General features: G+C 38.2%; 1 protein-coding gene across 3 annotated transcripts in view; it reads right to left on the bottom strand.

The window, feature by feature from the left end:
- ZUP1 (zinc finger containing ubiquitin peptidase 1) overlaps positions 1-12,741 on the bottom strand; it is a 46,478-nt gene extending 33,737 nt beyond the window's left edge. For 2 of the 3 annotated variants that reach the window (XM_063443492.1, XM_063443494.1), the window contains exons 1-6: positions 12,516-12,741; positions 12,124-12,300; positions 6,770-7,496; positions 4,208-4,312; positions 3,048-3,166; positions 202-370 (exon numbers count right to left, since the gene is read on the bottom strand). In XM_063443492.1, coding sequence (XP_063299562.1) covers positions 202-370; positions 3,048-3,166; positions 4,208-4,312; positions 6,770-7,433 — 1,057 coding nt within the window. In that variant the 5' untranslated portion in view covers positions 7,434-7,496; positions 12,124-12,300; positions 12,516-12,741. The remainder of the gene's footprint in view (positions 1-201; positions 371-3,047; positions 3,167-4,207; positions 4,313-6,769; positions 7,497-12,123; positions 12,301-12,515) is intronic. The other variant, XM_063443493.1, reaches the window with a different exon arrangement.
- Positions 12,742-13,605: the final 864 nt, after the last annotated feature.

The following is a 13,605-nucleotide window of genomic DNA, read 5'->3' as shown; positions in this document are numbered from 1 at the left end:
CTGTGTGCCCAACCAATTCATGGATTTACCAGGAGTCGCAGGCTGCAGTGTGGCGTCTGTCTAGAGCAGGACAATAATCCAAACATATAATGAAACAGTTTACAAAAAATTATATATGTTTTTATTAAACTGTTCCTTTTAGAAAATACTTGTTACCTCTGAGCAGATATTTTCATATATGAGATATGCCATGTCATATACCTGACGTCTTTGTTCTACCATCATCTACACCAGTAGCCAACGTTTCCATCATTTGCACTCTTTGTAGGTGAAACTCCATTGGTTGCACTCTTCCCCTGGCAACAGCCCTTTCTAAATTTTGCAAAGATTGCTCTTTATATCCTCCAGAATTGTCCATACCAAACTCTTTCTGTTGAACGACATTTTAAAAAGTGTTAAATTAAAATCAAAAGAAAAGAAAACAAATATATGGTGAAATAGTATGTTCATGCAACAATATTGATCAACAGAGCATTTAAATTTAACAATTTTAAAGAGACACTGTGACCAAAAGGTTTTATTTTCGTCATGAACTCTGTTTAAAGACAACATCCCCAATAGATTATTATTATTATTATTATCTAACCAAGCTATAGTAACTAGCTTAAAGAAGCACTTATAGTGCCAGGAAAACAAACTTGTTTTCTTGGCACTATAGGGTTATTAGGTCCCCACCTCCCTCAGGGTCCCCCTCCCGCTGGGCTGAAGGGGTTAAAACCCGTAAGCCACTTACCTTAATACAGCGCCGGTCTCCCTCGGCGCTGGTGACCTCTCCTCCCCCTGCCGACGTCAGCTCCAAATGCGCATGCATTCAAACTGCCCATAGGAAAGCATTACTCAGTGCTTTCCTATGGACGTCAAGCGTGTCCTCAATGCAATTTTCGCATTGAGAATTGTGGAAGCGGCCTCTAGGGGTTGTCCGGGAGACAGCCACTAGAGGCTGGATGAACCCTCAATGTAAACATAGCAGTTTCTCTATTATTAGAGAAAAATATTATTCGACAAAAATTATATAAAAACAATTGAAAAGAAAGGGAATATGGTAATCTCAGATACAATCTAATAGACTCACCGCTAACTCTTGAAAATTATTTTGATATGTATCGAGAGTTATCAGTGAGATCTATTAGATTGCATCTTAGATCACCCTAATTCCATCTTTTAAATTGTTTTTATAATATTTTTGGCAAATGCAATTTATTATTTCTAAATGGAAACAGTTACCTGTGATATCCAAGAGAGATGCACTCGCTTAAACATGCATACTTATAAGGGTGCTGCTGGAGCCAATTTAGTTACTGTATATGATCATATATTACATTAAAGGGACACTGTAGGCATCCAGATTACTTGATCTAATTGAAGTAGTTTGGGTGCTGTGACCCTTTTGCATTTAGTGTTGCAATGTAAAATATTGCAGTTCCAGGGAACTGCAATGTTTACATCAGAGTTCTAAGTCTGCCCACAGTGGCTGTCTACCAGGGAAAAAGCCAGAATCCAAACTGACTTTTGGTCCCTTATCTGAAACAGGAAGTCCTCACAGACCTCCAGCGTCAGATTTCCCCACAGGGCGGAGGTGGAGCGTGGGCAGGTGAAGGGGTTTTAACCCCTTCAGCCCCACGGTGGGGGAGGTGTGTGTGTGGGGGGGGGGGGGGGTCTATTAACCCTATAGTGCCAGGAAAACAGCTTTGTTATCCAGTCACCATAGGATCTCTTTAACCTGCCATATACTATAACTAAACCCCATTTTTTTTTTGTCTAGGTTAGGTGATTTTAAATAAAACTAATACATTCTGTGAGTTTTAAAGTTGCTGTTTAGTGAATGAGTGCCCTGGATCTTGTATGTTTTATAATATATATATATATATATATATATATTGTAGCGAAAGCCACTTCGCCACTGTGTTTTGGAGGGGGCTGCTTGCCCGCCTCTTACCCTGTGACTACGGTCCCTGGGCGATTTGGCCTTTTATGCACGGTATTTAGGCATACTGTGGGTTATTGGGCTGCCCCAGGATTATGGGCCGTCTCATCAGCCCATACGAAACTTAAACCCCATGGCGTTTGAACTGTGTTTGTGGCATCTGAGCGCTGTTTGGATATGTTGAGCGCTCAGATCCAATGTGGGGGTTCTGTTTAGTATAACAGGAGTTATGTATTTGTATGTCTTTTGGTGGTTGCTGGAAACATGTGCTTAATGGAGGCTGTGTTTGTCCCTGGATATAATTAAATCAGCTTCTCCATTGTCTCCAGGATAGAGGATTCTGTGGAACTAGTTTGAGCTGGAAAAACCATGCTTCCAGAAGGTCAAATGCACATTTGTACTAACTTTTGAACCCCTGGTCCAATTCGTATGATTTTTGAGTATGTTGTTCCCCCGAATGGATTGATTGTGAATATGTATATTTTTCTCCGAATGTGATGTATATTTTGGGAGTTATGAATGTTGTGTAAAAACTGTATTTTCCCTACCTATGATAATTGTATTTTCCTGTGTGTACAGATAATTAGTTTACAGGTAGAGGGGAGGGCTATGTGTGGGATGTAACTATTGTGTGATTGGTTAATGTACGTTACTGTGTGTGTCCCTCCCCTTCATGGGAGCACCTAATAAAAAGGGCTGCAAGCTAGCAGCCAGAGAGTTCTATTTTTACCCTCAACTTGAGTCCTGTCTCTTATTGGGGGAATCTGCTACAAGGGATTGCTATGCTAGGCATATTCCCTTGCTATAATCACTGAGCTCTTGTAAGAGCTTGTTCCTGCTTCGTTCTGAAGGGAGATAGCTGCAGCCTGCGGTGCTTATGGTGTCTGGTGGAGTGCTTGGAGTCCTCTGGAAGCGCTAGGAGCATCTTTCAACGGAGGTACCCAGTCGGGGTGCCAGTGGATCCGTTACATATATATATATACACACATACACATATACATACATACACACACACACACAAACTATGTTGGTTATGCATAGTCCCCTAACAAAACACATAAGCCTCTGGGTTTACTAGAAACTTGCAAATTAAACTGCTAAAAGAACACAAAGAGCAACGAACCTGCAATTTCTGGAATTCCTCCTTTTCTTTTTGTGATTCTTCTGCTCTACGTCGTTTGTCTTCCTCACACTGGAGTTGTCTGGCCAAGTATAGATCACTACATGCATTAGCTGCCACATCTAGGAAGGAAAAAAAATGCAATGTTATGCAACAAAAGAAAATTATATGTTAACTACAATTAAATTAAATTTTAATCAAGACAATGTAGGAAAAAAACAAAACAAAAACAAAACCACCCCACTAAATTTTACAAAATTGTAAATTTGCTTTTCCATAGGATTAGGAATAGTAGGACAAGAGAGTTATGCAATTTACGAAAAGACAGGTAGGGACTATAAAGACATTTAAATATGCAGAACCTCCCACAATCCTCCTCCCACTACATATAACACCAAGCAACTATACAGTTTCCCTAGATATGAAAAAACACAAATATACCAAAATGTAAATAAATATATATATATAACCAATACTGTTACTAATTCTATGGAAAAGCAAATATACAGTAAGTAAAATTAATTTTTTTCAATATGGATAGCAGTATTAACACAAGAGTGGTGTAATAAGATGTGATTATTGGGCTGGAAATTGACCATTGCTTGCAGAACTTTGCACCCAAATGTTGTTTCCTGAGAGGCTCAGATGTCTCATTCAACAGAGTCAATTTTAAGTGGACGAACGCATTCACTAAGACCAAATAGGTTGAACGTAGAAGGCTAAGTGGAACTTAGACTTGTGCATATATACAAGACAGTCCATTTAGTTATTGTAATAGTGATTGGAACTGTTTTCTTTTCTCTTTATGGGAAGGAGAATATATAAGTTAATATACCTAAAACCAGTTAAAAGTGGCCTGGGAATTGTGAGTCTATTACTGTAGAAATGTAATAAGGCATTCAATAATATCCTGTACAATAAGGAAACAGTCTGTAGAACAGCTCTTGTATTTTTCGGATATATCAATAATTTATTTTTATTTGCACATTTTAAGCACAATACTTTTATATGGTTAAATTTTTTTTATTTTTTTTAAGCATGTAAAAGTCATTAGATATTAATTTGTGTTAGTGTATACACAAAATCAATGCATTCTGTGTGACATACATTGTGATATGGCAAAAATAATTTTACAGTTGAAAAATGCATTATAAAATAGCTACCTTCGTTGCGGCTTCCTTCCTCCAAATGCAGGTTTACATGCTCTTCGAGAATTTGGCAACTTGCGCAGACCAAGGAACACATGGGACATTCATACTTTTTACAATCTAACAAATTAGAAATAAAAAAAAAATAAAGTGTTGCAAATCAATTCTTCTCATTATTTTTAGAGGGAGTTGTTGCTGTACATTGTATCAAAGAGTTGTGTTAAAGTACTCAGTGTCTGTTTCTTAAATGAATCAAATGAGTTCTAAAAAAACAAAAAAAAAAACAAAAAACAATACACATATAGTAGTCACTTTTTCCCCATAAGGGTTAAAAAGGATCAAAAATGCAAGTGGATCTTGCTCAAGCTTTCACATTTAAACATGCATTCAAAAATGAAAATATTTAATAACTTGTATCACTAGAAAAATTAACCTTAGAGATTTCAGAACTTATCTTCCCATCACAGGAAACTTCACTCAAAAACATTTATGTCAAGGTTTGCCTCCCCAGCCTCAGTGATTTAACCCCTTAAGGACCAAACTTCTGGGAAAAAAGGGAATCATGACATGTCACGTGTCCTTAAGGGGTTAAAGTGACTGGCAATCATTATTTCTGTAGGATGCTGAATTAGGTCTGTTTCTTCTAGCACACAGTTATAGAAGAAAAATAAACTGTTACCATAGCAATCGTGACATGAGCTATGGCATGTATTATCTAATTTTTGTTTTTCTCAGCCTACCACTAACACCCAAATATTAATAATGCCAATGTCAAAACAAAAATTCTAAATAAGCAATACAACAAGCAAGTAGCCAGCCTGCAGGCAACGGGGGTCTCGCATTTCTTCAAACCTGCTGAAAAAAATAGCCTGAAACAGAACTGAAGCTTGGTGCCCACGGTTTATTAGCCATCCTGTAAAATACAACAGCTATAATGGTTAGGCACTTGGACGTTACCTTTAAGAATGAGCAAATATATTGCTCTCTAAAGAGTGAATTGGAATTTATCTACAACTTTCACATTACAATTTCTGTGTCAAATTGTAATATTTGCAATATAATTTGGGTGATTACGGTAGCTTCCATAGATTTTCTTTTTCGCACACATTAGTGAGTTGGCAAAGGTTTCAGATAACAGAAAAATATCCTGAAGAAAATTGTTGTCTATCAATACATAAAGAGGTTCTAAAAGAAAGATATCCAAATTCCAAAATCTTTTTTTCCCTAGATAGAGGAAAATCTCATATTTGCACACAAGTTTCTGCTTTAGAATATCTGTCTTGGTACACACAAAGTGAGTTAAAATAAAAGACAGATATTTCAGGCATTTATAATGCAAGCAATTGAAGAGATTCCCTGAAAAAAAGGGGAAAAAAAAGGTCTTAAAAGTATTGTCTTTCCACCTTATCACTCAATCAATTTGCAGCATAGAGTGACCAGGGAGAGCCATAGAATGTACGTAGAGGCAGTTATCCTGCTATCTTTATCAGCCACTACAGCATATCAGCTGTAGTTGCTTTGATATTCACTCTGTTCTGATGTCAATGTAGATAGCATGTCATGAGAGAGGTGTGTTCCCTGTTGGTGAAGTATTTAAAAATATGCCCAACAGTGTTGTAATTTGGCAGTAAACAGGAGGCACCAGGTAACCTCTGTCATGGCAGAAATACTGAAAAGAAAGGATCAACAGCTCCATTTTTGGTTACGTCAAACCTATACTGTGTTCTAGCTTTTCCACCTGAGGCAACAAAAATGGAATTAAAGCAATATCCCATTCCCTTGTATGTCTTAACCTGCAGGTTATTACCACTCTGAGTTAGTTAGCTTTAAATAGTTTAGTTATAAAAACACTATTTAAATTAGATTACTAAATTACATATAGTAGCAATGATGAACAAAGAACAATTTAGATACAACAATGAAAATATAAACATAAAAATACTTAAACACATAAACAAATATTAATATTATATATTAGATACTCTCATACAGAGGTTGAATACGATAAGTATTTACGAAAGAATGGTTAGCAAAACACAGGGTTGTATAAGTAGGTATGTGAGAGATTGGGAATGCTGGACCACAAATATTGGAAAGGCACAGGACAGCAACGCTAACAATGAGGAAACTGATTAGAATAAATTGCTTATAGGGCACCACTTTTGTGTGACTTGAATGTCCGGCCAGGCTCTAGGGTTCTAAGGCCAGGGTATGTGTCACAAGAACTGTTGCATAAGCAATATCAATGTGAACCCTCCCCCCCTTTTTTTCCCCTTTCTATATTCCCCTCCCTCTATGTTTTCTTTCTATGGTATTCTTATGTTTTAATGAAGCTAATAAGGCTACAATTACTGGAGGACAACAGCATAATACGTTTAAGCAAAGCTTTGATGTCAATCTAGGAAAAATAGTTGTAAATTGTCGTATAGCAATTGTTTACTCTGTTATATGAAAATGCTACAGTTTTGATATTATATGCATTGATAACATTCTCTAATAAAAATGATATGGAAAAAATAAAACATTTTTTGCAACAAACAAAAAATAATAATAATATATATCGACCCAAGTAAATACCTTTAGTGGGTGTGTCTACAAGATCTGCATGTTCCCTTCTTACATGGATTTCAAGCTCTTCAAATGATGGTGTTATTTCACAGCAAAAAGGACACTCTGGTAGCATAGTAACACCATCTTGTGTAACAGATGCTGATGCACCTAAATCAAACTGAAATTCACATGCTTCACTGTTTTCTTTTACTGAACCTGAATTAGGTATGCATACTACAGAGGAGGAACAAGATGCATTAGCCATAAAATCTGAGTTTGATCTACTGGAAACAGTGCAACTCAATGAATCAGAAAGTGATGAATTACAGAAGTCTCCCTCAGACAGTTCATTTTCATCTTCTCGAAAGCCTTGAAGGCGGTTGTCATATTGAATATGATCATTATGTCTTTCAGAGGCTTCTGCAAAAAGGTCTGAAGCTGTTGTATCGCCTGAGACATTACTACCGCTGGCTTTTTGTTGTACCACATCACACTGATTTCCATCCTTGTCCCAATTGTTTAGCATATCCTCATGAGCAGTTTGCAAGTGGAAGTGGAGTTCATCATATGTTAACCCAGAAAATGTGCATAGAGGACAACTGACTTCATGTTCCACGTGCGCTAGCAGCATATGACTCTTCATGTCCTCCACTGAGGGCACTTCCTGAGTACAGATGTCGCAAATTAACATGTTGGAGGTGCAACTCGTTGAAATCTTTACCTGTCCAATTGAAAATTAATGACATCAGGAAACCTGGAAGAGCATGGACAATAAAAAAACAAAAAAGAACAAATGCATTAATCAGGTCAATGTAAAACCGATATGCATACGACTTTATAACCAGCTGATACAGAAGCGATTCGGTTTCCCTCCATAAAAAGAAATGTAAACGTCAGTGAAAATATGTTATAGCATTGTATTTAAAGAAGTACTATTGTGACAGGAATGTATAGCTATGAAAACACAGTATAGGCCCCTGGCCCCACTGTCAGCAAAGTAAAAGGTGATTTTACTCACCTTTATTCCAGCACCGCATGTGTTTCCTCGCGGCTGGTCCTTCCCCTCTCTGCCTCTTTGGCTGAGATCAAATTTGACGATCTCAGCCAATCCAATGCATTCCTACAGGAAAGCATTGGGAGGCTGTTGAGCATGCACAGCGCCAATCAGCATCTCCTTATAGAGATGCATTGAACCACTAGAGGTGTTACTAGACAGTAATGTAAACGCCGCCTTTTCTATGAAAATGCAGTATTGACATTGAAAAGCATGTAAGGACAGACTATACACATCACAACAACTACATTAAGCTGTAATTGTTCTGCTGACTCTAGTATTCCTTTAACAAAACAAAATCAGATCAGACACTCTAGCTTCTCTTACTGTCCCAACTGCTGCTATGATACATGATACAAAAAGCCAGAGCCGCACTGAAGCTGCTGAGGAAGAGCAATTACAGACACGAAACTCATCCAGCCCTCCTTCAATTTTCTATTTTGGTCTCTCCTTCCCTTAATTTTTCGGGTATGAGGGTACTATTTTGTTTCACATTATCAAGGTTATTCACTAAAGTGAGAATTCAAAATGAATTTTAAATTTAAGGCCAGAGTAGCCAAACTGAAATCACAGCTGACTGAACTTTTTCAGTTTGTCTCTTGTATATAGTCACTAAAACATCTTTAGCTTAAACGGATACTATAAAGGGATACTATAGTCACCGGAACAACTACAGCTTATTGTACTTGTTCTGGTGAGAATAATCAGTCCCTTCAGGCTTTTTGCAGTAAACACGTTTTTTTCAGAGAAAATTAAGTGTTTACATTACAGCCTAAGGATACCTCAAATGGCCACTCCTCAGATGGTCACTAGAGGTGCTTCCTGGGGCAGTGCTGACATTTAGTGTCTCCACCCTCTGCATGATTCAATCCATCTCAATGAGGAGATGCTTATTGGCCAGGGCTGTGTTTGGCTTGTGCTGGCTCTGCCCCTGATCTGCCTTCTTGACAATCTCAGCCAATCCAATACTTTCCTATGGGAAAGATTTGCGATTGGCTCAGATCATCACTTATGATGATTTCAGTAAAGGAGGCAGATTAGGGCAGTGACACCAGCAGCAGACTGGAATAAAGGTAAGATTTTACTATGTTTACAGGGGTTAGATGGGTCAGGAATAAATGTATGTGTTCCTGACCCTATAGTGTTCCTTTAATGAAGCAGTTTTGGTGTATATATCATGGCCCTGTTGTCTCACTGCTCAATTCTCTGACATTTAGGCGGGAATATACTTTGTTTATGCAGCCTTAGGCACACCTCCCTGCATGTGCCTTACAGAGCATTTTGTTAACCCTTCCTGTAAAGAGTCGTGTAATGTTTACACTTCCTTTATTGCAAATTCTGTTTCATTTAGCTAGACCCTGCAGGAGCATCCTGTATTTAATTACAGTTTAATTTACAGAGCAGGAGATAAAAATTATTCAAGTAAGATACATCTGATTGAAAATGAAACCGTGTTGGTCTCATGCAGGCTGTGACAGTCACAGCCAATGGAAGTGGCAGAGAATTGAGCGGTGAGAGTTCAGAGATAGGATCTATACACAAAAACAGCTTCATTAAGCCAAAGTCGTTTTGGTGACTATTGTATCCCTTTAAAATTTACTTTAAATTAACAGTGAATTCTACTTAAGTGAAATACCCTGTAAAAGTTATACATAGCATTTAGGCCCAATTTAGCCATTTTAAACTTTACTTTGTAATTCACTTTAGTGAATATGTTTATCTATACCGATTTGGTCTGTAGAACTGCCATGTACTCTTCTAACTAACCATCACTCTACATTACATCTCCATGACACTGGTTATTGATACTAGTTGAGGCTCCAGCTTTTTGTATTGTGTATCATTTTTCTGAGGAACAGAGGAAACGCCACCGTTGGTATCCATCCAAGTTATCTGAGTTGAATGTGTATATTTTATTAATACCAATGTAATAGAACTGCTTGGGGAAGTGGCACAAACTTTGCCCAGCTGGTGCTGTTCTATCTTCTAACTGGGGTGGGGAAAAATGTTTCTACATTCTACATAAGTTCTTCTTGCTATGCGAGCACAGCTACTTCAGTATTTCACTCAGAATACAAATTTTGTTTCTATCTGGCGTCACAGATGTAGAACTTTGATGGAAAATATGGATTAAAGGGATATTATAAGCACAAAAACAACTTTATGTTAAGTGGTTTTGATGTATAGGTCATGAACCCTTAAGTCTTACTGCTCAATTCAATCTGCCATTTAGGAGTTCAATGACTATCTATCCCAAACAGCTCTCGAGTGCAAAAATAAATAATTATTAAGCTTTACCTTCTCCAGCTCCAAAGCTCCGTCGGAGCTTCTGACCTATCTGCCCCTGTGAGAGTCCAATACACACACGCACACACTTAACATTCCCCAAAGGATAGCACTGAATCAATGCTTTCCTATTGGGCTTCCGTATTATGTAACCAAGCTTTAGTCAGTCTGTGCCACTGAAGAGCCTCTAGTGGCTGACAGTATAATGGCCTACTAGAGGCGGAGTTAACCTTGCAGTGTAAACATTGCAGTTTTGGAAAACCTTTAACCCCTTAAGGACCAAATTTCTGGAATAAAAGGGAATCATGACATGTCACACATGTCATGTGTCCTTAAGGGGTTAAAGGAACACTATAGTCACCTAAATTACTTTAGCTAAATAAAGCAGTTTAGTGTATAGATCATTCCCTTGCAATTTCACTGCTCAATTCATTGTCATTTAGGAGTTAAATCACTTTGTTTCTGTTTATGCAGCCCTAGCCACACCTCCCCTAGCTATGATTGACAGAGCCTGCATGAAAAAAAAACCCAAAAAACTGGTTTCACTTTCAAACACATGTAATTTACCTTCAATAATTGTATCTCAATCTCTAAATTGAACTTTAAATCACATACAGGAGGCTCCTGCAGGGTCTAGCAAGATATTAACATAGCAGAGGATAAGAAAACCTTAATTAAACAGAAATTGCAATAAAGAAAGCCTAAAAAGGGCTCTCTTTACAGGAAGTGTTTATGGAAGGCTGTGCAAGTCACATGCAGGGAGGTGTGACTAGGGTTCATAAACAGGGATTTAACTCCTAAATGGCAGAGGATTGAGCAGTGAGACTGCAGGGGCATGTTCTATACACCAAAACTGCTTCATTAAGCTAAAGTTGTTCAGGTGACTATAGTGTCCCTTTAATGTTTTACACTGCAGGGTTAAGAGGACAAGGAAATTGCACCCAGACCACTTCATTTAGATGAAGTGGTCTGGGTGACTACAGAGGTTTTTTTTTTTTACTTCCTTTGTTGCAAATTGTGTTTAATTTAGAATTTCGTATCTCTTGGTTAAATTTACACTACAGGAACAGGAAGGTCTGATTGAAAACAAAACCATTTTTTTCCATGGAGACTGTGTGAGTCAGGCGAGGTGTGGCTAGGGTTGCATAAACAGATGATTTAACTCCTAACTAGCAGAGAACTGAGCAGTAAGACTGCAGGGGCATGATTACAAACGTGGTTTTGGTGCCAATTTTATTCCCTTATCCAGTTGTTTTCCTTGGATTTACTAAGTTTAAGACTTCTTATTTCTTAAACTGCATAATATTGTTAATAACTGCACAGTAAAGCAAAAGTGAAAGTAAAAATAAAAAATAAAAAACCAACTGCTGTAAATTACAAACAGTATAATTTATTCTTTACATAGAGTGCAAAACATTATTGGAAAAATAAAAAGGAAACAAAATATTGTTTACATTGATGTGCTTATGCAATACATTCCATTAACAGTTTCTCACGAATAGACAAAAATGTGCAGTACAGTAACTAATATGACACACTTGTTAACAGGTGCAAAGTTAGAGTTTCTCTTTGATATGATCCAAAACTTGTTCAGCGTAATGGGGTTTATTCACTGAAATATAACTGTAGAACACAGTGTTAAAGTACTTTGACAGATTTTTTGTTCAATTGACCATAACCAAAGTTCTTACATTATTTTGCAGCAAATGTATCTAATTTATCAAAAACTCCAACCTTGCAATATTGTAATGACACTACAGACTAAACCAAGCATCTTGTAAATGTTCTTTTTGGGTTAAAAATGAATGACTGAAGTTCATGAATTTTAAATGTTACAAAAATGGTCAGAATTAGCCTCTATTCGAGTTTAGCTATACAGGCTGAAATTTGCAGTTTCCTTTGTAATTCTTTTTAATTCCTGGTTTAAGACTAAATGAGAGAACACGCTCAACAGAATTTAGCATTTTATTAGTTAAAGCAATTTAAAATGTTTTCATTACTACATAGAAACAATCAACCAGGCTATGGAACCTCTACTTACTGTAGAAATCGATTATTCGAAGTTTCTGGTTAAACTTAGTAAACAAATGAGGGGCTTTAGTTTTGGTAGACTTAACCCAAGAGATACCAGAGTTCTAAAACAGTGTGCCCTTAAATCCAGCCCCAATATTCACTCAGTGGAGTAACCCTCAAATATGTGTGTGTTGAGAAGGGAAATCTAGAAAATGTGATTTTAAATATAATTTCATTCACACACCAAAAGCAATAATGCTTGGAAAACTATTTGCTTACAGTTGCCCACAAACATATATACTTTTTAGATTTAAGATATATAACTATTAAAAAAAAAAAAAAAAAAAGTATAATTTATGGAAAAAAGCATGGACTGAGCCTTGCTGGTTGTACAGCTATCAGTTCTTGTAGATAAATCACCTGTGTGTCCCTTCTACAGCGGGCTGTCAGCTTATTTCTAAGGGACAGTACAGATGCAGTGACATCCCAGTAGCCGAAACCTGTCGGCAGCTTTACCGGTGTTTACTATAGCACGGTCACCGCTAGCAGGAGATGTTTCCTTGTCTTGATATGTGTGCTGCTGGGTTTCGTTTCCTAACCGGTATTCAATGAGCCTGGCAGCGATCTCCTCAAAGCCCCGCCCACAAGAGAGCCATTTCATAGACCCGGAACACCGGAACCTGGTCGCGCACTAATGACGTCATGTCTTGCTTCAGCACCCATATCTAACATGCTTCCTTATGGATGTGTTATAGATGCCTATCTCTGTGCGGTGTGCTACTCTTAAAGGACCACTCTAGGCACCCAGACCACTTCAGCTTAATGAGGTGGTCTGGGTGCCAGGTCCTTCTAGGGTTAACCCATTTTTTCATAAACATAGCAGTTTCAGAGAAACTGCTATGTTTATGAATGGGTTAAGCCTTCCCCCTATGTTCTCTAGTGGCTGTCTCACTGACAGCCGCTAGAGGCGCTTGCGTGATTCTCACTGTGAAAATCACAGTGAGAGCACGCAAGCGTCCATAGGAAAGCATTATGAATGCTTTCCTATGTGACCGGCTGAATGCGCGCGCAGCTCTTGCCGCGCGTGCGCATTCAGCCGACAGGGAGGATCGGAGGAGGAGAGCAGGAGGAGATCTCTCTGCCCAGCGCTGGAAAAAGGTAAGATTTAACCCCTTTCCCCTTTCCAGAGCCGGGCGGGAGGGGGTCCCTGAGGGTGGGGGCACCCTCAGGGCACTCTAGTGCCAGGAAAACGAGTATGCTTTCCTGGCACTAGAGTGGTCCTTTAATTTGTGTATTCCGCTGTCCACAGGTAGATAGGTAGCCAACAAAATGCCATAGAATTTAATTTGTTACTGTTCTTGAAGAAGGCATGAGAATGTCTTCTCTGTAGTGGGCAACTTTCTGTAACAGAAGAAGGGCTCACCCACTGTTCAGCATATCATTATATCATTATGGTGACCTCTCCCCGCCTTCCATGTAGAGCTGCTCTGTCACCTATTGGCTTTGTATA

The sequence above is a fragment of the Pelobates fuscus genome, chromosome 2 (assembly GCF_036172605.1).
Source record: "Pelobates fuscus isolate aPelFus1 chromosome 2, aPelFus1.pri, whole genome shotgun sequence".
Classification (NCBI taxonomy): Eukaryota; Metazoa; Chordata; class Amphibia; order Anura; family Pelobatidae; genus Pelobates; species Pelobates fuscus.
Note: the sequence above shows the minus strand (reverse complement) of the source record. Positions and strands in the feature narration are given on the sequence as shown.